The sequence below is a fragment of the Scyliorhinus torazame genome, chromosome 6 (genome assembly GCF_047496885.1).
Source record: "Scyliorhinus torazame isolate Kashiwa2021f chromosome 6, sScyTor2.1, whole genome shotgun sequence".
Lineage (NCBI taxonomy): Eukaryota > Metazoa > Chordata > Chondrichthyes > Carcharhiniformes > Scyliorhinidae > Scyliorhinus > Scyliorhinus torazame.
This window is the reverse complement of record NC_092712.1, coordinates 305,872,666-305,897,973: the sequence shown is the minus strand read 5'-3', so window position 1 is coordinate 305,897,973 and position 25,308 is coordinate 305,872,666. Positions and strand designations below refer to the sequence as shown.

The window sequence follows — 25,308 nt, the reverse complement described above, 5'->3', positions numbered from 1 at the left end:
TACTGAGCTACAGCAGAGCTCCAAACTGGTAAAGAATATAATGGATAGGAAAGACATGAATGTACCAAACTTGGATCTGGCTTTCCGTACACTAATGGACACAGTCAAACCTCCGGACAATTCAAAATTCCAAACATGCCGAGTCTTTTGCACCAGCATCCATGTACTAATAAAGCTTTCAGTTTTAGCACAGAGCCAGTAAGATAGTTGGCTTTTTGACAATAAAAATAAAGATAAAAATGATCCCAGCCAGTTCAATTGTTTAAAGTGTGTTGTATGCAGAGTGAAAATCCTGAAACTCCCTTTCTAATAGCGCTGTAGTTGTACATACATCACAGGGACTGCAGTGGTTCAAGACAGCAGTCCAACACCTTGAGGGCAATTAAGGATGAATAAATGCTGGCCTTGCCAGCCACACACATCCCATGAATGAATGAAAAACCCACAGCAGTGCAGGAATACCTAATTTTCTGTTTTAAACACAAAAGCCTCCAAAGTTAACTTCCCAGAACTTTGCTTCAAATTCTGTATGAGCTGGATATATAATGCTAGGTATAACTGACTCATTAAAGCACATGCAAGTAGATATGATGAGGAGATGGCGGCGTTGGACTGGGGTGGGCACAGTAAGACGACAAAACACACCAGGTAAAGTCCAACAGGTTTCTTTTGAATCACTAGCTTTCAGAGCACAGCTCTGTTCATCAGGTGAGGAAGGAGTTGTGCTCCAAAAGCTAGTGATTCAAAACAAACCTGTTGGACTTTAACCTGGTGTTGTAAGACTTCTTGCGTGTAGATATGGCAGTATTTATACTTATAAAATGTACTTTTCTGATCTGTCAGATCAATATCTTGTCACTATGATATAATGATGTGTTAGGCAAACTAAATGTTCACACAGCGTAACACTCTTTACTGCCCTCCAAAAAAAGTATTTTTTCCTTAATAACTTGACATAAGGAATGAGTGAATTTGCTGCCAAAGCACCAATGCTAAATGCAAATGATCAATAAACTGGAAAGTTAACCTGATCACTGAACGAACATAAATCAAATTCCAAGTTTAATTTTCCTACCTTATTTGGCATTTTGCCCTTTAAGTCCATCATGAGTTTCAGCATATGATTATTCGTTTTGCCAGGAAATAGGATTTTTCCTGTGTATAGCTCATAGAGTGTGCAACCGACAGACCACAAGTCTATGGCATAATCATAAACCTTTCCAATAACTGTCAATGATAAATAGAAAGTAAATAAGCTTGGATACACATATGTACTGAAATATTCCTGATTATGGTTAGTGCATTTTGATAAACAAAGTGCTAAAGCTTAAAATGCTGGAGCTACATCATTGTATGTAAACAGGTCTTGTTCTTAAGCATACATATTCAAGCCACACAAATGATGCTGTGTCTAGGCACTCTTCGAAGTGATAAAACATTGGATTACAGATTTTATTTTTAAGTGAACTTGTGATTTTAAATCATTGGAGTAAGACACTGAAAAAGATGGCAGTTCTCCAAATAAAAATAAAAAATTATCGCAGATTAGTGTTACTACCCATTAAGAAAACCGTGCATTTATAGAATCATAGAATCCCTACAGTGCAGAAGGAGGCCAGCTGGCCTATAGAATCTGCATCGACCCTTGGAAAGAGCAACCTACCTAGTCCCAAGCCCCACCATATCCTCGTAACCCAGTAACCACACCTAACCCGTTGGGACACTAAAGGGCAATTTAGCATGGCCAATCCACCTAACCTGCATATCTTTGGACAGTGCGAGGAAACCGGAGCACCCAGAGGAAACCCACGCAGACACAGGGAGAAAACGCAAACTCCACACAGACAGTCACCCAAGGCCGGAATTGAACCTGGGCACCTAACGTTGTGAGGCAGCAGTGCTAACCACTGTGCCACCCACAGCAGCACTTTAATGTAGTAAAATGTCCCAAAGCCTTGTGGTAAGGGAAGAAAAATCTCTAAGACAGATCAAAAAGTACAAATTTATTAGGAGCTTGGTGGAGAGGACAACCTTTAAATAAGAACAATGCAGCATTGCGACACGTCATCACAGCACACAAGCTTGCATCTATAATTTACCTAATCTGCGTTCTTGAACTCAAATGTGCTGATCAAGTCTACCGGAACCATTCAGCTAGCCCCTATTGGTCAGCTGGAAAACAGCAGCACAGTAGGCTTGGTAGAAAAAGTCTCATGGTCAGTGTAAATGTAGATTAGCAGCAGACTCAAGAAGGTGGAAATCCAAATACTGTGAGATAAAACAAAATGTGCAAATTTGCATCTGCTTCAGATGTTACATAAAACTTACTGATTTCAGGGGCTCGGTAAAATCTGCTTACGAGGTATGGGGTTATATCATTATCAGCCACATGTGAAGCTGAACCAAAGTCACAAAGCTTCAGGATGGTTTTGGATTCATTTACCTGTAAAGAAGAAATCATTGCTGTGAACATTTGACAATTAGTCCCTTTGGATCGACATTGAAAATTCCAACTTGTTTATGACAGCACAAATTGTGACACAATTTCATTTCCAGCACTCAGTAATAGGAATTCACATGTCAATTCCAGTGACATCGATTTCAGAGAAAACAGTTTGCGATCTTGTACATTGGCATTAATATTGCACCGGTCCATGTCAAACTATTATAGTGCATACCACAATTAATTTTTGAAATGCAAACTGATCTTAGATTTTTGCTTCAGGCGGATTTAAACTGGTGGCTGACCGCCATGAAACTGCATGCTGTGGATTTAAATAAATACTTAAAACTTACTGATTTCAGGGGTTCAGTAAAACCTGACAAGGAACGGCGTTACATCATTATCAGCCGTATACAAAACTGAGTCAGTCACAAAATGTTTACATCTTGGCAAACATTCGCAAAAGACATGAATAGTTTGATAGGTAATTGACTCAAGAATCTGCATCTCTGAAAACCAATACTTGCGTACAAGTTTCCTCAGGATTTTCCACATTTTACTCTTTAGTCATGTTGCCTCAGTGAAGAACTACATTGTTTAAACAGGCAGAATTATGAATGGGTCTCAAAACTTTCTCTCCATGAAAGAAATGTATATTCTAATGTTTAATGCACCAAGTCACCAATGCTACCACACAAATGAACCCAAAAGTACACTGGTGCGATTAAGAAAAATTGCTGTGAATCTGAAAAATAAATGTGCCTGTGTTTATATTTATGGCCTAAAATGCATCCGCCCTGCAAATTTAAACTCCCCTATTTCCACTCCAAACTTAATCTTGCCATTCTGCTTTCTACCATTTCTCCTTTTGCTTGCAAATATCTCAACACTCAACTGACAAGGAGTTCTTCACCAATGCATGCTATCTGTAGTGATAAAAAATGCAACAAATTTACAGCACCCCCCCCCCTCCCAATGAATATCAGGATATCAATGACTTTTCACGGAAACTATTACTTGTAGCTTATATTAGTGACAGACGTTGCAATTTACCAGAATATTGTCAGGTTTGATGTCAGCGTGCAGGATATTACACCTCTTCAACAATTTCAAAGCCAGGAAAAGCTGTTGACTGTATGATCTTACAGCCTTTATATGAAGGCCGACATCTTTCCCGTATTTTTTCAATACCTCACGCAAGTTCATACTGTGCAAAAAGGGAAGAAATTGTTTTAGTACCCAAAATGTATAAATGCATGTAAGAATGTGTCACCCAGTCTGGAGCACATAGCTCATAGTTACAAATACAAGAGAAATCAATTTACATCCATTTTACTGGTTTCAATTTAATAAAGAACAAAGAAAAGTACAGAACAGGCCCTTCGGCCCTTCAAGCCCATGCCGACCATACTGCCCGACTAAACTACAATCTTCTACACTTCCTGGGTCTGTATCCCTCTATTCCCATCCTATTCATGTATTTGTCAAGATGCCTCTTAAATGTCACTATCGTCCCTGCTTCCACCACCTCCTCCGGTAGCGAGTTCCAGGCACCCACTACCCTGTGTGTAAAAAAATCTTGCCTCGTACATCTACTCTAAACCTTGCCCCTCGCACCTATGCCCTTTAGTAATTGACCCCTCTACCCTGGGGAAAAGCCTCTGACTATCATCTCTGTCTATGCCCCTCATAATTTTGTAGACCTATCAGGTCGCCCCTCAACCTCCGTCGTTCCAGTGAGAACAAACCGAGTTTATTCAACCGCTCCTCATAGCTAATGCCCTCCATACCAGGCAACATTCTGGTAAATCTCTTCTGCACCCTCTCTAAAGCCTCCACATCCTTCTGGTAGTGTGGCGACCAGAATTGAACACTATACTCCAAGTGTGGCCTAACTAAGGTTCTATATAGCTGCAACATGACTTGCCAATTTTTATACTCAATGCCCCGGCCAATGAAGGCAAGCATGCCAAATGCCTTCTTGACTACCTTCTCCACCGGTGTTGCCCCTTTCAGTGACCTGTGGACCTGTACACCTAGATCTCTTGGACTTTCAATACTCTTGAGGGTTCTACCATTCACTGTATATTCCCTACCTGCATTAGATTATCATAGATCATAGAATTTACAGTGCAGAAGGAGGCCATTCGGCCCATCGAGTCTGCACCGGCTCTTGGAAAGAGCACCCTAGCCAAGGTCAACACTAAGGGCAATTTTGGACACCAAGGGCAATTTATCATGGCCAATCCACCTAACCTGCACATCTTTGGACTGTGGGAGGAAACCGGAGCACCCGGAGAAAACCCACGCACACACGGGGAGAACGTGCAGACTCCGCACAGACAGCGACCCAAGCCGGAATCGAACCTGGGACCCTGGAGCTGTGAAGCAATTGTGCTATCCACAATGCTACCGTGCTGCCCCCCTTCCAAAATGCATTACCTCACATTTGTCCGGATTAAACTCCATCTGCCATCTCTCCGCCCAAGTCTCCAAACAATCTAAATCCTGCTGTCTCCTCTGTCAGTCCTCATCGCTATCCGCAATTCCACCAACCTTTGTGTCGTCTGCAAACTTAATAATCAGACCAGTTACATTTTCCTCCAAATCATTTATATATACTACAAACAGCAAAGGTCCCAGCAGTGGAACACCACTAGTCACAGCCCTCCAATTAGAAAAGCATCCTTCCATTGCTACTCTCTGCCTTCTATGACCTAGCCAGTTCTGTATCCACCTTGCCAGTTCACCCCTGATCCCATGTGACTTCACCTTTTGTACTAGTCTACCATGAGGGATCTTGTCAAAGGCCTTACTGAAGTCCATATAGACAACATCCACTGCCCTACCTGCATCAATCATCTTAGTGACCTCCTCGAAAAACTCTATCAAGTTAGTGAGACACAACTTCCCCTTCACAAAACCATGCTGCCTTTCACTAATACGTCCATTTGCTTCCAAATGGGAGTAGATCCTGTCTCGAAGAATTCTCTCCAGTAATTTCCCTACCACTGACATAAGGCTCACCGGCCTGTAGTTCCCTGGATTATCCTTGCTACCCTTCTTAAACAGAGGAACAACATTGGCTATTCTCCAGTCCTCCGGGACATCACCTGAAGACAGTGAGGATCCAAAGATTTCTGTCAAGGCCTCAGCAATTTCCTCTCTAGCCTCCTTCAGTATTCTGAGGTAGATACCATCAGGCCCTGCGGACTTACCTACCGTAATATTTTTCAAGACGCCCAACACCTCGTCTTTTTGGATCTCAATGTGACCCAGTCTATATACACACCCTTCTCCAGACTCAACATCTACCAATTCCTTCTCTTTGGTGAATACTGATGCAAAGTAGTCATTTAGTACCTTGCCCATTTCCTCTGGCTCCACACATAGATTCTCTTGCCTATCCTTCAGTGGGCCAACCCTTTCCCTGGCTACCCTCTTGCTTTTTATGTATGTGTAAAAAGCCTTGGGATTTTCCTTAACCCTATTTGCCAATGACTTTTTGTGATCCCTTCTAGCCCTCCCCACTCCTTGCTTAAGTTCCTTCCTACTTTCCTTATATTCAACACAGGCTTTGTCTGTTCCCAGCCTTTTCGCCCTGACAAATGCCTCCTTTTTCTTTTTGACGAGGCCTACAATATCTCTCGTTATCCAAGGTTCCCGAAAATTGCCGTATTTATCCTTCTTCCTCACAGGAACATGCCGGTCCTGAATCCCTTTCAACTGACACTTGAAAGCCTCCCACATGTCAGATGTTGATTTACCCTCAAACATCCGCCCCCAATCTAGGTTCTTCAGTTCCCTCCTAATATTGTTATAATTAGCCTTCCCCCAATTTAGCACATTCACCCTAGGACCACTCTTATCCTTGTCCACCAGCACTTTAAAACCTACTGAATTGTGGTCACTGTTCCCGAAATGCTTCCCTACTGAAACTTCTACCAGCTGGCCGGGCTCATTCCCCAATACCAGGTCCAGTACCGCCCCTTCCCTAGTTGGACTGTCTACATATTGTTTTAAGCCCTCCTGGATGCTCCTTACAAACTCTGCCCCGTCTAAGCCCCTGGCACTAAGTGAGTCCCAGTCAATATTGGGGAAGTTGAAGTCTCCTATCACTACAACCCTGTTGTTTTTACTCTTTTCCAAAATCTGTCTACCTATCTGCTCCTCTATCTCCCGCTGGCTGTTGGGAGGCCTGTAGTAAATCCCCAACATTGTGACTGCACCCTTCTTATTCCTGATCTCTACCCATATAGCCTCACTGCCCTCTGAGGTGTCCTCCTGTAGTACAGCTGTGATATCCTCCCTAACCAGTAGCGCAACTCTGCCACCCCTTTTACATCCCCCTCTATCCCGCCTGAAACATCTAAATCCTGGAACGTTTAGCTGCCAATCCTGCCCTTCTCTCAACCAGGTCTCTGTAATGGCAGCAACATCATAGTTCCAAGTACTAATCCAAGCTCTAAATTCATCTGCCTTACCCGTAATACTTCTTGCAGTAAAACATATGCACTTCAGGCCACCAGACCCACTGTGTTCAGTAACTTCACCCTGTCTGCTCTGCCTCAGAGCCATACTGTCCCTATTCCCTAGTTCTCCCTCAATGCTCTCACCTTCTGACCTATTGCTCCCGTGCCCACCCCCCTGCCATACTAGTTTAAACCCTCCCATGTGACACTACAAACCTCGCGGCCAGGATATTTATGCCTCTCCAGTTTAGATGCAACCCGTCCTTATATAGGTCACACCTGCCCCGGAAGAGCTCCCAGTGGTCCAGATAACAGAAACCCTCCCTCCTACACCAGCTGTTTAGCCACGTGCTTAGCTGCTCTATCTTCCTATTTCTAGCCTCACTGGCACGTGGCACAGAGAGTAATCCCGAGATTACAACCCCAGAGGTCCTGTCTTTTAACTTTCTGACTAGCTCCCTGAACTCCTGCTGCAGGACCTCATGCCCCTTCCTGCCTATGTCGTTAGTACCAATATATACAACGACCTCTGCCTGTTTGCTCTCTCCCTTCAGTATGCCCTCTACCCGTTCGGAGACATCCTGGACCCTGGCACCAGGGAGGCAACATACCATCCTGGAGTCTCTTTCATGTCCACAGAAGTGCCTATCTGTGCCCCTGACTAAAGAGTCCCCTATGACTATTGCTCTTCTGCGCTTTGACACTCCCTTCTAAACATCAGAGCCAGGCGTGGTGCCACTGCTCTGGCTGCTGCTTTTTTCCCCTGATAGGCTATCCCCCGCGACAGTATCCAAAGGGGTATACCTGTTCGAGAGGGGGACAACCACAGGGGATTCCTGCACTGACTGCCTGCCCTTTCTGGTGGTCACCCATTTCTCTGCCTGCACCTTGGGTGTGACCACATTTATATAACTGCTATCTATGACGCTTTCCGCCACCTGCATGCTCCTAAGTGCATCCAACTGCTGCTCCAACCGAACCATGCGGTCTGTGAGGAGCTCCAGTTGAGTGCACTTTCTGCAGATGAAGCTATCCGGGACGCTGGAAGCCTCCCGGACCTGCCACATCTCTGTCAGAGCACTGCACCCCTCTAACTGACATTGCGTCAATTAATTAGTAAATTAAAGTTAAAAGATTTTTTTTTTAATTTTTCAGTTACTGAAAATGTCTATATATTTTAAAATATACCAAGTGATATTCAAATGAAACCAAAATACCTCAAATCACACCTATTTGGTGTTCCAGTTCCAAGTTGAAAACCAAAAATAGCTTCAATTTTGTTTCAGATAGGATATTACAAACAAGCCCCGTGTCCAGTGTCAACACATTAACTGTGCTCATGTACAAATTGTACCGTGAGATCATGAGAATCATTCCATTTTAACCTCTCCTAGAGTTAAGTCAGTTTGCTTCCATTTTAACAACAGCTTTGCTACAAGTACTCCTATATTGGCCAAAATTGTGTTTTAAAACTGATTAACTTCCTGATCAGCCATGGATTCTTAGCTTTGTTCAATGAGGAATGAAAGGTAAAGGGGAAAGTGTACCAATATCAACTTTCTAAACAGAATGGAGCTGGAGTTGCAGTATTGAAAAATTCTTCAGCAAATCATATATGCTACTTCATCTCATACTCTGTCAACATCCCCAGTGGGTACTGCTCCCCTCTGAAATTTGCTTGCAAGACCAGGAGAATGAAACTCCTTTTGCCAAGATCTTTAAATAGAAAGCTTCCTCCACTTATCACAAAGATAACCTCTAGTTACCACGAAGGAGAATCACAAAACAATGCCCTGTAAGAGATTGTGAGCCAGAATGTTACAACTCTAGTGTGGCCCCTTGATTCTCCTTCCAATGGTGACAAATTTGTACTGAGTATGAACAAAAACAAAGTTTACTGGTCAAAAGAAAGATGCAAGTAGTTTGAGGTTGCCTCCCCAAACCGTCAAGACTAAGATTCACAGTAAAAATGCTGTTGTGAAAAGGTCCAGTTGGCAGAACTGAAATCATCATTGCAACATCAAAAATCAAGAGGAGAAATTCTATACTTCACCATTACTGAAATGATTTTTGCTGAACTTTGACAGGAGGCTGTACTCCACCAAAGGGCATGCAAACATTTAAACGCCAATATTAGCGTTGAAATATTGGTCTCAAATTATGTTAAGACTTGATGACAAAGCCTGGTTCAAAGAAAATGATACAAAAGCAAAAAATTGCAGATGTTGGAAATCTGAAATAATATACTCAGCAGATCAGCCAGCATCTGTGGAGAGAAACAGAGTTAATGTTTTATCAGTTTTGATCAAAGGTCAATGCGACCAGAAATGTAGGGAAGAATTCTCCCATTTGGGGATTAAATCCCGTGACGGAGGCAGGAACTTGCAGCATTTCCTACTGCGGAAGCAGGTGGGAAAACAAGTCAGATCTTCCGGTCCTGACCTAATTAATTATACAACTGGGAGTTTTGCTCCACATTCCATGCCTGGTGGTGCATAGACCACCATCATATCCAGGCACCATATTGAAAAGGAGCCCAACATCACTGTCTTACTATTGAAGAAAGAACAGAGACCTCCTGAAAATGAAGATCGGTCCTCAGGAACACTTGCAGGCCAGAAGATGGACCCTCCAGGAATTTGAGGCAGGTAGATGGAACTCTCCGGGACACCGAAACTGGAAGGTCCACTGGTAGATGCTCCCTCACCCACTCTAGTGGTGGTGGTCAAGGATTGCTGTCAACCTCCATGTCAAACTCTGGAGGCAGCCTCAAGCATTGTTCAGCTGAGTCCTGACATCTGTACGCCACTTTGTTCTAGAGGTGTTTCACATTGGCATGTTTTTCCACTGGCACAAGGACCCCCCCCCCCCCAATTAAGTCCACCTGCAGAGACTTGAGGAAATTCAGCCTAATAACACTATGTCTTGCCACAGATACTGCCTAACCAGTTCAGTATTTCCAGCATTTTTTGGTTTTGTATCAAAGGAAATGCTTGTCCAGGGGCCCTGGTCAGAGCTCATGCTAACTTGGTCACTATATCAAGCAATAGAAAGAAACATCAACAAAGATGATTCTGTAGGCCCTAACCTTGTACTAAGATTACCCAATGAAATCAACCAGAATGGGACACAAAAGCATGTGAGGAAATGATTTATGATCTCAACCAAGATATTGGTAGTTAGAGTGAGGGGTGGATGAGAAAGATTTATATTTACAGGGTTACAAAGTAGTCAGTTACCTTAAAGGTTCAAAAACCAAGCAGAGATGTTGCTTATGGTAAAAATGCCTAAAAAGTCTCAGGCAATGGAACTTATCATCAGGATCTGCATCGTTCAGCTTTTTCAAGAACTCGAGCTCCTTCAAACCAGTCTTTTGCCTATCAACACAAGCAACAATCATCCTTAATTTTATTTAAAAGAAAACTGAACTGCAATTAAATAAACAATATTATAAGTTAAAGACAATAATACAATACAGTTGACAGTACAAGTGCTCCAATTTACTACAGCTCCCTTAGGTTGGAACATCAGCCATACTTCTGCTACAAGTGCAGGAGTGTTGGGCAAGGACAGAATGGGTCTGAACACTGCAGTCCCTCACAACTAAAATCCAGCTAATACCATCTGAGGCCACATGATGAAAAGGAACATGTAAAAGACTTATTCGGAAAATGGAAATATATGGTATTGATGAGACAGCGGTAAATTGGGATGTAGCCCATTTGGTCTCAGGATCCTCTTCTATCTTTCAGTGAGATCACGGTTGATCTACAACCAAACTTCATATATCCACCATTGCTCCATATTCCTTAATACCTTTGGCTAACCAGAATATCTGAAGTTTTACAACGAACAACTGATTTAGAAGAGTGTTCTAAACTTCCATCAATCTATTTCCTATGTCACTCTCAAAAGATCTGGATCTAACTTTTAAGATTATTGTCCCTTGTCCTGGACTCTGCAAACAACATAAATAGCTTAGAATTGAACCCATCTGTTCCCTTTAATATCTCAAAGATTTTGATCAAACCACAGCATAATCTCCTAAATTTCAGGGAATATAAGCCTAGCTGTGTACCCTCTCAATTTAATACTTACAGATACCATTCTAGTAAATATAAGCAGCAGTCCCTCAACAGTCAACATACCCTTAAGATGTGGTGCCCAGAACAGTTCACAGCACTTCAGGAATAATCTAAGCGGGGGGGGCGTTGTAGCTGAAGCATGACTTTTAACACATTGTACTTTACTCTAGACATAAAGACCACAATTCCATTAGTCTTTTGGTTGTTTTCTCTACTATTTACGTCATTGTAATAATGTACCTGGATTCCCAAGTCTCTTTGAACCTTCACTACTGTCCCATTGGCAATGTACCCTGTTCTGTTTTTGTATCCAAGTGGATGACCTAATTTTCCTGCATTAAAAGCCATTCGCTAGAGTTTGGCCAATTTATTCAATCTATCAACATGGCTGTGTAATTTTACACTTACATCTACATTGTTTACAAAGCTGCCGATTTTTGGTCATCGGTACATTTGGATATGTGGCTTTTTATCCCATTAACTAAGTTGTTAATGCTTTCTACAAGTTAAGATCAGTTTTCAAAGGGGCCCACTCTGCTTCTAACCACCCTCTGTTTCCTGATGTAATTGTAAATGTTTTTATGCTGTTTGTGTAATTGGCTATGTGACAGAGAATTGTGGTGATGGGATGCTTAACTAACTGGACAGCAGTATGCAATGGGGATGCAAAGGGTCAGCATTAGAATCAATGCTTTTCTGCTCATATAAATTACTTGGATATAAGTGCCACAGTTTTGAAGTGTGTGGAAGATACAAAATGTATCAATGTACAGTAATAAATAAGTGAGAAGGATAGTTGCAGACTTCAGGAAGACAGACTGGTGAAACGGACAGCTTACAGGTACAATTTAATGTGGATAAGTATGAAATGAGGCACTTTGGACGAATCAATATGGACAGGCAGCTTAAATTCTATGACTGGGTACAAGACCAGGGGATCGGTGGACATACATTTACAAATCTTTGATGGTGGCGAGGAAAGTTAAGGCAGTTGAAAAAACTGCTTCCTCCAGCAAGTGAGTCAGAAATCAAGTCAGATTTAAAATAATTGCCAAAAAAATTAATGAGAAAATAAATACATTTCTTCAGAGAGTTGTTGTGATCTGAATCATGCTACCTGAAAGGGTGGAGTAAAGATTTCACAGGAACCTTTTATAAAGTAATTGGGCATGTGCGCAAAGAGGTCTAATTTGCAGGGTATAGGGAAAAGGTTTGAGTGTGGAACTAAATTTAAAAGCTCTTTCAAAGAGCTGGTATAGCCAGGACAGGCCAAAGAGTCCCTTTTTGTGCTGCAACATTCTATTATTTTATAACCCATGTACAAAGTTAAACTATAGCTTTCCTTATAACCAAGGTTACAATCACCCAAAAACAATCATGGGGATATATACTCCATAATGAATGAACAAGTCATTAATCAATCTAATATTACACCTCAACCTACCTCTTAGTCTTTTTATCGGCATGAATTAGTTTTAGTTTACTGGTCAGCATAGGCTTTCAGAGGAAAATAGCACCTCATTGCACAAAACAATGCCCGTGACTGCCAGAGTACTGTATTCGTCTTTCCTTTATTTAGAATAAACCTCCAATGTCTAGGAAAGGGAAATGTATCCAAGAGATCTCTCCTTCACCGTCCCCATGTTCTTACACCTGCTTTACATGTGCTATTGCAAAATATTATTTGATGCCTTTGTTACAGTAATGCACATTGAAGCAATTATACAAGTCATACTCTGCAGTGCAGAATGGGACCAGAACTACGATATGTTAGAATCATGACACTGTTCAAACTCTTCATCCCTCCTCCTCCCCTTTCCTCCTTCCCCCCCTCCCCCCCCCTCTCCCCTCCCCCCAAACAGACTTACATGAGCTCATTGTTCCTGATAATTTTGACTGCCACCTCCTGGCTAGCTCTTGCCATGTCTCTGGCACGTACAACGTTACTGAAAACTCCTTGACCAGTGTAACCATATACACTGTACCGCTTATCAAGAACTTCCCCAATATTTACCCCTGCAAAACAAGACAAACATTTTCAATGGGTTATAATTCAAACAATGATGTTGCATGAAGGAGAACCGTTCATTAAATGACTGAGGATTACTCGTGATTAACAAATGCATGGTATGGTTGACAGGATTTACTGCTTTCCCTGTATCTAACCTGAGATTTGTTATAGAATTTGTAATAGTTACTTAAAATGCTACTTCCTGCAGTTGTTTTAGAATGTGTCCTTTATTCAGTGGTTTTTCTCCCTTGTTAGGTCCACTTGCATCATTGTTCACTGGTTAAGAGCACCTGAATCAGTTTCTAAGTTTCACAAGTGGGTCAAATTTCCCCTCTAACTTTTCATCCCTATTGAGAAGCAATTCATTAATTCATGTCAATATGGTTGAAATCTAGTTTGAATTATGCAGAATATCATGGGGGAACAAGTATGACTGTCCACTGCTAACAAACATACCAGATCAAAACATTTTACCAGGTTTGAATGCCTATTTACAATGGGTTGGCTAAAAGACAGGGTTGAATTGTTCAATACTGTAATTTTTCATAATGTGGCCAATTGAAATGATTTGAGAGGTCTTAGCTCATTTTAACCCAAGACTTAGAGGTCAGTTCTAAATCTTTAATATCATTCACAGCACGGTCTTATACCACTTCAGAGCTTGAATGCTCATTACCAAAGTATGGTCAAATGTGGGCTTGTGCCAGAGAGAAGTCACCATGGGACTCTTCTTATGTGCCTCCTGGAGGCCAGCTTAATAGCAGTCCTGGCAGATGCCTGGAAGGTCTCTTACTTGCCCTCTCAGCTGGAACTCGTGTGTGGCTCGGAGAGCTGAATATGGGAAGAAGAAAATAATTTGAAATCAACAGCAGCTTACAGCAACTATCCTTCCACCCCCACCCCCCAAAGAAAAACTAAAATTCTTCCCTCGTCTCTACAGCATAAATCAAAGTAATTAAAGGCAGGCAAATGTAAATTTGTTAGCAGAGATCTCTTTGACAATTGTGTCAGTAGTTTAGCAAGGGTTTGTCCTCGCCATGAAAAACTCCCAAAATAGATGGTTCAGTGCCTGAAGCCATGGGAGCAGACTCAGTATCTATAGCATTGTAAAAATAAAACTAAGACTGCTAATGATCTCTGGATGTAGGAATGACAGACACCACAGCCTGGCCAAATCATCTTGCCTCACCTTTATCACAAATTAACACTCTGATTTACAAGGACAATTTCATTTTCATTTACAGACCAGACCTAAAAATTCACCAGGGGTACTCGGGAATGAATATTGAGTAAAGCTGTCCAACTTTCAGTTCTTTCGCCTTTCTCAACATGGCCTCGAGACACTATCATTTCCACTCAACCACAAAATTGTGGTTCATTAGATAGCAACAAGGTCACTACGAGTGAGAATCTGACACTTAGCTATAGAACCTATTGTTTTGCTCATGTACAGAATGAAATAAACTTCCATTTGTCAAAAGAACCTTGAACTATAAGGGCAAACAGCTTTCAAAATAAAGAAACCTCTTTACTCCTGTTCTCAGTTAAAATGAAGATGACAGATACAGGGAAAACTAGAGATTAGTGCCGAGGAGAAACAGGGATTAGCATAAACATAAAAGTGGTCACAGTGACTTAATGGGAATAAAGCCAGAAAAGATATTTGGGGCTCCAGACAGTTTGCATCAAATTACGAAAAGAAAGTCAATGAATGGGTATGCATTAATTATAATTTTTCAAAAGTTCACTAATTCAGGGACAACACTGGAGGATTAGAAGTCAGCAAACATTACAAATGCATCGATTACTTCAGAAGACAGCATGGGTTCATCGATGTCACTTACATGGATTTTCAGGAGCTTTTTGAACAGGTATACACAAGAGGGTTACTTTCTAAAATGCGAGGTAATCTTGTGGCATAACTTAGAAAGTGACGGGGAGCAGCTCACTTAGCTAGACAGCTCGCTCGTGATGCAGCGCAAGGCCAGCAGCGGGGATTTAGTTCCCATAACGGCTAAGGGTATTCATTTTTTTTTTTCCTTTTCTGAGTTACCAAGCCAGGGCTCAGAGTGTGGGTCAGGGGCGAACCCCTAATCCAGCTCCTCGCCTGCTCCAAAAAACTAATTCAAATTGAATCGAATTCATGGTCCCCACAAGAGAGACATACCAGATCTGAACCAAAGGCTCAATCTACGGACACTTGATCTTAGCCAAAAGGCCGAGAAGCGATGGCTAAGGTTATTCATGAAGGCCTCACCTTCTCAACCTGAGGTGTGGTGATCCTCAGATGAAATCACCACCAGTCAGCTCTCCCCCTCAAAGGGGAAAGCGGCCTATTGGTCACCTGGGACTATGGCGATTTTACCTTTGATTGGGAGCTATGGAGGAACTTGGGTTAGGATACAAGTAACATTGTTGCACTGACAGAAGTAACATGTAGTTTCTCCCACAATCCACATTAATGGAAATGCTCAGCTTTTCATTTGAGTGAGAATGACAACGGGTGCAGTTTAACATCATTCAGAGGTAGCCCAACCTTGTCATAAGAATGGCAGATAGGCTACTCAGGTTAAGTCACTAATCCTGCATCTCAGGAGAAAGCCCAATTTAAGAGGCAGTTTACAGCCCGAGGCTCCACCACATACTCCTTGCAAGCATGACTTGGGAGCATTAAATTAGTCCTATAATCTAAATTTACATAGGAATTAAATATTGAACTAAGTTCACAAGAATGCAAGTGTGTTCCTCTGAACAGGAGAGTAATGGAAGGTCGACTCTGCATAACGAATACTATACCCAATCTGGATGTGCTTGATCCCGACAAGTGAATCACAGAAGTGGAAAGGTTTCAGTGCTCAACAGTGGCAGGCAATGTCAAGCATTCCATAATCCTTACTATTTTACACTGGAGAATAAGAAGCTCTCAATACGTTCACCAGGATTATTTTGCTCAACTGGGAAAGAAATAACTAGAATATTACACAGCTAATTTCTCCAAACATTGTGCTTTCAAATAATAAAACAAATCAAACAGAAAAGGAGGAAATGTAGGTCCTTCAATGAGAAAGTAAAAACGTGTTTTTTATACAAGCTCCTATGATCTCAGGATTTCCCAAAATACAGTTTCAGTTAAATTAAGTACTTTTCAATCAAGTACTTTTCAATCAAGTACTTTTGATTGTTGTCATGATTGTAATGGAAGGATACAAAACAATTAAATAAATGAACAAAAATCTTGAGGGATAAATATTGGCCAGAAAAGCAGGAGAAGTTTGTTTCTCTTCCAATAGTTTTTTTTTTTTGCCTCCATCTCAATTGAAGTGAGGCCTTTGATTAATATAGGATTTGAAAGTTAGCACTTCAAGTACAGCAACTATGGAACAGCCGAGATTATGTGGTTGAGGCAGAGGAAACATTATTTCATTTAGCCTTTCTAAGCCACTTTTCAATACTTATAGGAGACGGGGAAATAATTTTCAAATACTCACGATAGTAGCCTTCTGCATCAGTCCAGTTATCCCTGAGATTGGGATTTTCTTTGAAATCTTTTCCAAATCCAGCAGCTCTCAAATGAGCACTCTGAAGACAAATAAAAATACCTTCAATTTCAAGGCTTTATTGATCATTTATGCTTCCATGTGGATACAGCTGAGACTCTTGAAATCAATGTATTCTCCCCACCCCACAATATGCAGAGTCGACAACGTTGAAATCCAAATCAGCACAGATTTAACGTCTCGGGGCTGGATGACTCTATGCCAAAGCATCGCTCCACAGATGCTGTCAGACCTGCTGAGACTATCCAGTATTTTGTGTCTGTTAAAATAATCAATGTTGTTTGCAAAACATCTGTAGCAGGGAATTGCACATCCTAACCACCTGTCATATAAATCCTTCCATAATTCATGAATAAATCGGTGCCTTATTGTTACCACTTTGACAGTTAACCTTCCATATTCTTGAAGGCCTCCAGAGGCCTCCATTGAAACATTTCAATTCCAGTAAAAAAAAAAACCCAACTTTCTCAATTCTCTTCCATAATCACAATCCCTCATCTCTGGTAATACCCAAAGGAATCCATGCTGCAACTTTGTAATTGTTTTTACAGGTCTCCAGCAGTAGGGTGTCCCATTATAAAACCCCTAGCAGTGACCTAGAGCTTTACGTAGGTTCAATCTTAACTATTTTTTTGTATTCTATGCCTCAGTTGCATATTTTGTATGCAAAACCAATTGTTTAGGTTTTTAATATGTTCCCTATTTATCTTTAATTATCCTGCGTATTTGCATATCAAACTTCATCTGCAACATTGCTCCACTTAGAATTTTGTAATTTACGGTGCATTTGCTCTTGGTATTTTTTCCCCCAAAAGTGAATTACTTTATTTTTTATATGTTAAACTACATCTGCCACAAATATGCCTCCCCCTCCCCCATTATATTTTATATATTGAACTCCATCTAATAAATGTTTATTATTAGTATCACAAGTAGGCTTGCATTAACACTGCAATGAAGTTACTGTGAAAATCCCCCAGACGCCACACTCCGGTGCCTGTTCGGGTAATACAGAGGGAGAATTCAGAATGTCCAACTCACCTAACAGCACGTCTTTTGGGACTTGTGGGAGGAAACCAGAGCACCCGGAGGAAGCCCACGCAGACACGGGGAGAACGTGCAGACTCCGCACAGACAGTGACCCAAGCCGGGAATCAAACCCAGGTCACTAGTGCTCTGAAGCAACAATGCTAACCACTGTGCTGTCTGCCACATATATGCCCACCCACCTCTCCACCCATGGCAAGCCCCCATCCAAATTGGGGTCCTGCCATGCATATTGACTATGGATTTTTCACAGGCGCTCTCTAAACTACATGGACATTGCATTTTGTTGGGAATAATTTAGAGGCAAGGTATTTAAGCCAAAGCTGGGATATATATACATATAGAATCCAAGAAATTAAAGTGCTATGGGCAGTTTCATTCTACTGGAAATAAGGTATTTCTGAAATTTGGGCAGAAATAGTGGCTATATGGCATTGCATATAAGTTACCAAGTTGCAGTTCAGGTTTTACATTAAATTTAAGTTTATTAGATAGGATATCATTTATAGTAATGCAACAAATATTATTTCCCCTTTCAATTGCACATGAGACTTTTGCAATTAATTAGAATAAAAAGATTTGGGCTGCATTTATTGTCGACAATGGAAATAGACTGGGGTGCAATTTAAAATTATAAAATTAAGATAGTTTTGTCCCAGCACAGATTTTGTATAATCTAAATGAATTAGGTGTGAACATCTCTAAAACAAGAGAGATGAAAGACAGAAATTATAACAGGACATGAGATTTTCCATGGGGAAAGCTAAAAAGTTGAAACAATGATAGAAGAAATCATTCTGGAAACACACAAAACTAATCCAGTTGCAAGTATGAAGAAGTTTGATTTGGTATACTCTTCAAAAAGAGGTGAACTAGAGCTGGCCTAAGCACAGCCTTTTGCAGCACATGACATTTTTAAAGCAAGATAGAGCATACATACATCAAAGTAGGCAGCAAACATGTCATCCGATTCCGTAAACATATCTGGAACTGTTGGCTTTTTCAAAGCAGCTCCTGTAAATAAAAATAAGTTCAGAAAATACTGTCCGGAACTTCAGTTACAAACCCAACATCACAAACAGGCTAAATTCACGACAACTGACAATGGAAAAAAGCAATCTGCTTATTTAAAACATTAAGACTCTTGACACCACCCCTCAAGAAAACAATATATTTGTCATATCTTAAAATCAAATTGTTGGAAAACACTACTCAAACCTGAAACGGGAGTTGGAAACAAACTACAAGTGTACGGAGCTCAAAAAATCTCCAATATGCGATACACATTTGTTCCTTGCTGCTTAGTATAGAAAACAGAAAGCATGCTTCAGGATGCTGATTGCGATTTTCAAATGGTTCCCAAAAAGAAACATTTACTATATTACTGCATTGAAGCCATGTGTTCAAACCAATTTTTATTTTTACACCATTATAATTTTGATTCAAACTTCTTTAATGTGTAATTTTGATAGGAATGTTTAGTTCCTGCAATGAATGGCTGCTTGATCCAAAGCAACAATCTAGGCTTGGACATGGACAGAAGAATTTGTTGCTGCTTTTATGTGGATAGACCCTTCCTATTGTCGTGGAGTATCTAAAAGACACTCGGCTGTAAGTAAAACAAAAACAAGCAGCAGTGGTTTATTCAGTGCAAGTATCTACACTGGGGAAATGCGCTAAAAGGCAATTTGAAGTTACAGTTTCTAATGGTTATATATACCATCTTTGGGATATCTCATCATTTACTCACAATGTTCTTTTCTTGTATGTCTAGTTTGTCACATCATAATTCCAATTAAGTTTATAACACAAAGATGAAATGACTGGAACTTGTAGAACAATTACGGATGACTTGACTATTAGCATATACAATGAACAACAAAGAACAAAGAAATGTACAGCACAGGAACAGGCCCTTCGGCCCTCCAAGCCCGTGCCGACCATACTGCCCGACTAAACTACAATCTTCTACACTTCCTGGGTCCGTATCCTTCTATTCCCATCCTATTCATATATTTGTCAAGATGCCCCTTAAATGTCCCTATCGTCCCTGCCTCCACTACCTCCTCCGGTAGTGAGTTCCAGGCACCCACTACCCTCTGCGTAAAAAACTTGCCTCGTACATCTACTCTAAACTTTGCCCCTCTCACCTTAAACCTATGCCCCCTAGTAAATGTCCACAGTTTATTCCAAAATTTGAACTTTGCTTACCGACCCCTGGGTCGCACTGCAGTGCCTAGTCATCTGCATTTTAGCTGTACCCAGAGGTTAAATAATTAGTTTTTTTTAATTTTTCCAATTAAGGGGCAATTTAGTGTGGCCAAACCACCTATCCTGCACATCTTTGGGTTGTGGGGTGAGACCCATGTAGAAACGGGGAGAATGTGTAAACTCCACACGAACAGTGACCCAGGGCCGGGATCGAACTCGGGCCCTCGACTCCGTCAGGCAGCAGTGCAACTAATTTGTTTATTACGGTATAACTGAAATAATTCATCAACCTATTATATCCTGACCCACAGTCACCTTCCTTTAGCTCATCATGGACTGACCAACAGGCTGGTCATCAATTTCCTGGCCTATTCATGTTCCCTACTATATCCATCCTAGTTTGTTTTTTTTAATTAAATTGTAGGCACTTTTAAAACTTGTATCAGCAACTTGGCCAAGTCTGGATGATTCCATGATGCACCCTGATATGCCACTACAATGCTTCTTAAAGATATCCAGCCCAGCTTTCCCGTTTGTTGTCCATTATTCTCCTCAGTAAGTCAGGTAGAACACAGAGTGTCCTGAGCTAAATAACGTGGCCGAAGGCAAATCCCTAGATAGCCACCACGTCCCTTGATCAAGGACATCATGACTAGTAGGAAACTAATTTTACTGTTTGGCTGATAAAAGCAAACACAGGGTTGCAGAAATAGCTACCAGGCTGCCAAACTGAACATAGGTTAAAACTACTTGGAGGAATGATGAATGTCTTCTGCACAGTTCCATGAACTGACTCGGAATACGACTTGATTGACACAGTGACTACTTAAGCAAGTGATTATATCTACATTTGATTCCCTAATGGGCTTAGGGTGATTCCATGCCAAACTGCAGCCTCAGATCTCTGCACCAGGATGGCGCAAGCATGGGCTGGTGGTAAAGATGACCGCTCAGAGGAAATGGTCAGATTACCCTTTCTGCTCAATTGAGAACTGGAGTTATGCTGTAAAATCACATGATTAAGGAAGAGCGATATCATGGGAATCAATCACTTAAAAAATGCATATGGCACTTAAAATACATTTTAAACCCAGAAACCAGAATCAAATGTATCCTTGGTGGACTGAAAACAAAATTTCATGAAAAATGATCAAATAACTTGGCAGAGAATCAAACAGCTTCTGCACTGTAGGTCAACCGAATTAACTTATTATCCCTTGCTGGATGACAAAGCAAAATTTCATGAAAAATGATCAATACCCTGACAGAGCTACAAATTAAACTTAAATAATTCAAACAGCTGTTTTGCTTTTGCACAGAAAAACTAAGAAAAGATATGGATCTTTTCACAGTTAACAACTAAAATGGCTTTTGGTCCCGATTCCTAGACAGTACGGACTTAGCTTTCGGAGACAGGAGAGCAGGCAAGGAATGACTCAGTATCCCTATTTTGGGATCCTGCAAATTAGCCTGGGTTCCACGCACGCTCATTGACTATCAAACCTTGCTGAGAGTGACAAATATTATCAGAGGATATTGGGCTTGGTTGGATAATTCCACAGTGCAAAATCTTGCATATTCACTGTCTTAGGCTTGTACTGAAGTATTGTGACTTAGGGATATGGGGTATTGGGAACAGGCTGACCAGGGGGAAAAACATAGGCCGAATAACAGAAACTGCCAAATAGGGCCCTGGCTGAAATCAATACTAGCCATCTGATAGAGCACTCGGGTCAACATAGGAACTCATTATTGCTATATGGAACTTCAAGATTACCCACATACAGTAGTTTACATACAAAAAAGACCATGCTAGGAGATCAATTTTGCAGAAGAGTGAACGGAAAAGGGGCCATCAGATTCCACAATGGACTAATAGTTGGTCAGACAAGAGTGTTTCAGAAGGTAACTGATCTTGATTGAATCGCCCTGGCTGACCAGGTGTATCCTGTTTATTCCGATTAATGAGCTTAGGTCTGGATGGGACAATAGAACTCATGCCAGATGTGGGTGTGTGCCTATAACTCGGTCAGCAGAACCAGTGTAAAATGAGGTACATTGGAGCGCATAGTCAGCGACAACCTGGGAGTCCCCCATGCACAACCATCGCAAGGAGGAACCTTGGGTTCCAAGCTCAGAGATGATAGCCACAGAATGATCGTAGCCTGGCCAACCTCTTTCACCAAGTGCGGGTAAATATCTGGAGATCACCTGTGAATCTAAGACATAGTGTGTGTGATGTTGAAAATTGTACACCCAAATAAAACAGTTACAGTAAAAGAATCGGAGAATTGTGAATCAAATTGGGTTAAACCATGAAACTTTGTCCGTCTCACTAGTAAGGGCACCTGGGTAAACATTTTAATAATAAACTGGTCAAAGTGTCTGATAATTCACTGGACCTCAGAAGCTATTAAAAGGGAACTTGGCCACCATGGAACTGTAGCTTGGATGAGGCCAACGTCATTACGAGTGGAGGGGAAGCACGGTGGCTCAGTGGTTAGCACTGCAGTCTCACTGCGCCGAGGTCCCAGGTTCAATCCCGGCTCTGGGTCACGGTCAGTGTGGAGTTTGCACATTCTCCGTGTTTGCGTGGGTTTCGCCCCAAAACAAAGATGTGCAAGGTAGGTGAATTGAACATGCTAAATTGCCCCTTAATTGGAAAAAATGAATTGGGTACTCTAAATCTATTTTTTTTTAAATCATTATGAGTGGAGAAGGGAAGGGTTTTGAGGAAATAAATAATCCATATGTGACACCTTTTGACAATGAGAGAAACAGAATTAATAAGAATGCAACCTAAATTGCAACCTCAGAGTGATGTCAGGAAGATCACAGGGCGAAGAAACACTCAAGCTGCCAAAGATCAAGTGATACCCGATCCATGCTCAATTCCGAACCCCACCTTCTTTCTGCTCGAGTGCCATGAGGTTGCGTTTGGCATTCACAGAAGCCTCAAATGTATCGACATTTTCCCTTTCGTACTCCTTGACATCAGCTGCAGCTCGCTCAAAAATGTCATCCGGAGAAGGAGAGCGGCTACTAGTGCTGCTCTGAGGACTGTTTGGTTCAGACAATCCAGACATATTACTGTCTTCATTGGGATTTCTATATTTCTACAAAATAAAAGACATTCATTTCAATCCAACGATGTTACCTCACGTCTTCGATTCCTATTCTTTAAGATTATGCATGCCCTAGGAGTAAAGTGATACACCAGCGAAACTTGCATATGTAAGGAATTAAAATAATTCCTTAGATCTGCATTTATAAAACATACATTGTCTGTAGATGTAACTTGCATTACTGGTGTACATGATGATTGAATCCATATAAATATACAAAATAGTTTCACAGCGTAGAAATTTATGAGCAAACCAAACACCAAAAATATCAACTTGGATGTTGTTCCATGGTGACAAGCTGTAATGTAAAGAGTTGCACTTCTTGTTTATAGCATTTGGAATCATGTAGCAATTCAATACATAAAAATGCATCCAAGAGGCAAGAGAAGCCACTTGTGACAATATCTATTATAATATTAACAGATGTTACAAAGTTGATTTTTTTGAGTTTCATTCCAAGTCACAATGTGAAGATAATAGATTTTCTATTTCAAAGCTAGAATCTTAACATCTGAAACCATACCTGAACAATTGCCAATCTCTGTTCACGCCTTTGTTGGATAACAGCTTCTTCATCTTCCTCCTCTACATCAAAATCCTCAAGACTAGATATAAAATAAAGGTAAAATATAAATATTACAAAGCACAAACTGAATAAGTTCAACATTCTTCCTGAATTCATTCTGCTCCTTGTCCCTGGATTCCACGTCTCAACCTTAGAAATGAATCTACTAGGCGGCACCTTATCAAAGATCTGTTGGAAATCCAAATATGTTATATATACCACATTACCCATGTCTGCTCTTACTTCTTCAACTAAAAAGGTTGCTAAAGCATGATTTCTCCTGTTGAAATCGGTGCTATTCTTTACTATATAAACTAAAGGGACGGCACGGTGACGCAGTGGTTAACACTGCTGCCTCACAGCGCTGAGGACCCGGGTTCGATCCCGGGTCACTGGTCGTGTGGATTTGCAAATTCTGTGGGTCTCATCCCCATAACACAAACATGTGCAGGGCATGTGGATTGGCCATGCTAAATTGCCCCTTAATTGGAATTTTAAAAAAAAATAAACTAAAGGAAGCTGAAATGAAATGAAAATTGCTCGTCATAAGTAGGCTTCAAATGAAGTTACTGTGAAAAGCCTCTAGCTATTCATAAAGCCAAGTAAGCAGTGTTATAAGAATAAGAAAGAATGTGACAATACACAAAAAAAGGTTAATTCATTCACAAAATCATACTTTTAACTTCCTTTAAAATAAATTGACAGTGGGGGAAAAGGGTCAATTCTACCACATCTGCTTGGAAGCTAAACATTCTCACCCGCCACTGTTTCATGACTTGTATTAATCTATATAATGAATGTGAACACTTTTGTTTATGTTATTTAGAGGAAACTTGATGTAGTATTCTTCCTTTGCTCTAAAGAATGAAGTTTGGGGGGAAAATTCAATGCAAAGTACATTTAATCCTTCACTGCAAATAAGAATATGTTAAGTACCTAGCCAGTGGCGACTTTTCCCAATTCAGGTACCTTTGTTCGAATCAAGCAATCAAGCCTGCTGACCGGTCTTGTACAGTACCTTATTAAAAGATTTTATATTTAGCGAGTTCTGCAAATGTAAAGCATCTTTAAACAAATAATCTTACTTTTCATCAGAAGATTCTTGTTCAACTTTCATGCCTTCAGAAAGGCTTCCTTTAAATTTGTCTTCTTTGTCTCTAGTTCCACTTCTACGTCTGCGGCGACCTCGTGACCTGGATCGCCTCCTGCGAGATCTGCTTCGTCGATTCCAGTCTCTCTCTAAAGACCTGTGGGAGAAAAAAAATGGATAAGTGTGCTAAAATTCTCTTTGTGAAGGGCAGCACGTTGGCGCAGTGGTTAGCACTGTTGCCTAGAGAGGCCGAGGTGCCAGGTTCGATTCCGCTCTGGGTCACTGTCCGTGTGGAGTTTGCACATTCTCCCAGTGTTGCGTGGGTTTCGCCCCCACAACTCAACGATGTGCAGGGTATGTGTATTGGCCACGCTAAATTGCCCCTTCATTGGAAAAAATGAATTGGGCAGTCAAATTTTTTTTTTTTTTTTTTTTAAACTTTCCCTTTGTGAGACTCAATACATAAGCATGGAATTCCAGAAGCCACACACAAAGCAATTAAATATCAAATTCAAGAATTGATGTATATTAAAATACACACGTTCTCTAATTAAAGTACATCATAATACAATGCCATCGGTTGTTTAGATCCTTAAACTGAGGGATGCAAACCTAATCGTGAAAGCAATATAGTTTAAGTGTACAAGTAGGAAATGAGAGGGCGGACTGGAAATTCACCCAGGTCGAATAATTGGAGCTTGC

General features: G+C 40.9%; 1 protein-coding gene and 1 non-coding gene across 9 annotated transcripts in view; both read right to left on the bottom strand.

Annotated features, from left to right (window-relative positions):
* The window catches only part of LOC140425564 (serine/threonine-protein kinase PRP4 homolog), a 63,445-nt gene that overhangs the window by 16,244 nt on the left and 21,893 nt on the right, over positions 1 to 25,308 (bottom strand). For all 8 annotated transcript variants that reach the window (XR_011947890.1, XR_011947891.1, XR_011947888.1 and 5 more), the window contains exons 4-13: positions 24,602 to 24,763; positions 23,475 to 23,556; positions 22,732 to 22,942; positions 18,556 to 18,629; positions 16,500 to 16,590; positions 12,869 to 13,016; positions 10,155 to 10,292; positions 3,497 to 3,650; positions 2,329 to 2,443; positions 1,076 to 1,227 (exon numbers count right to left, since the gene is read on the bottom strand). Coding sequence is in view for 1 of the 8 variants with exons in the window: in XM_072509999.1 (XP_072366100.1) it covers positions 1,076 to 1,227; positions 2,329 to 2,443; positions 3,497 to 3,650; positions 10,155 to 10,292; positions 12,869 to 13,016; positions 16,500 to 16,590; positions 18,556 to 18,629; positions 22,732 to 22,942; positions 23,475 to 23,556; positions 24,602 to 24,763 (1,327 nt within the window). In the remaining 7 variants the exon portion in view is untranslated. The remainder of the gene's footprint in view (positions 1 to 1,075; positions 1,228 to 2,328; positions 2,444 to 3,496; positions 3,651 to 10,154; positions 10,293 to 12,868; positions 13,017 to 16,499; positions 16,591 to 18,555; positions 18,630 to 22,731; positions 22,943 to 23,474; positions 23,557 to 24,601; positions 24,764 to 25,308) is intronic.
* LOC140425898 (U2 spliceosomal RNA) lies at positions 15,048 to 15,241 on the bottom strand. Its single transcript, XR_011948056.1, has one exon. It is a non-coding gene; the product is annotated as a U2 spliceosomal RNA (small nuclear RNA).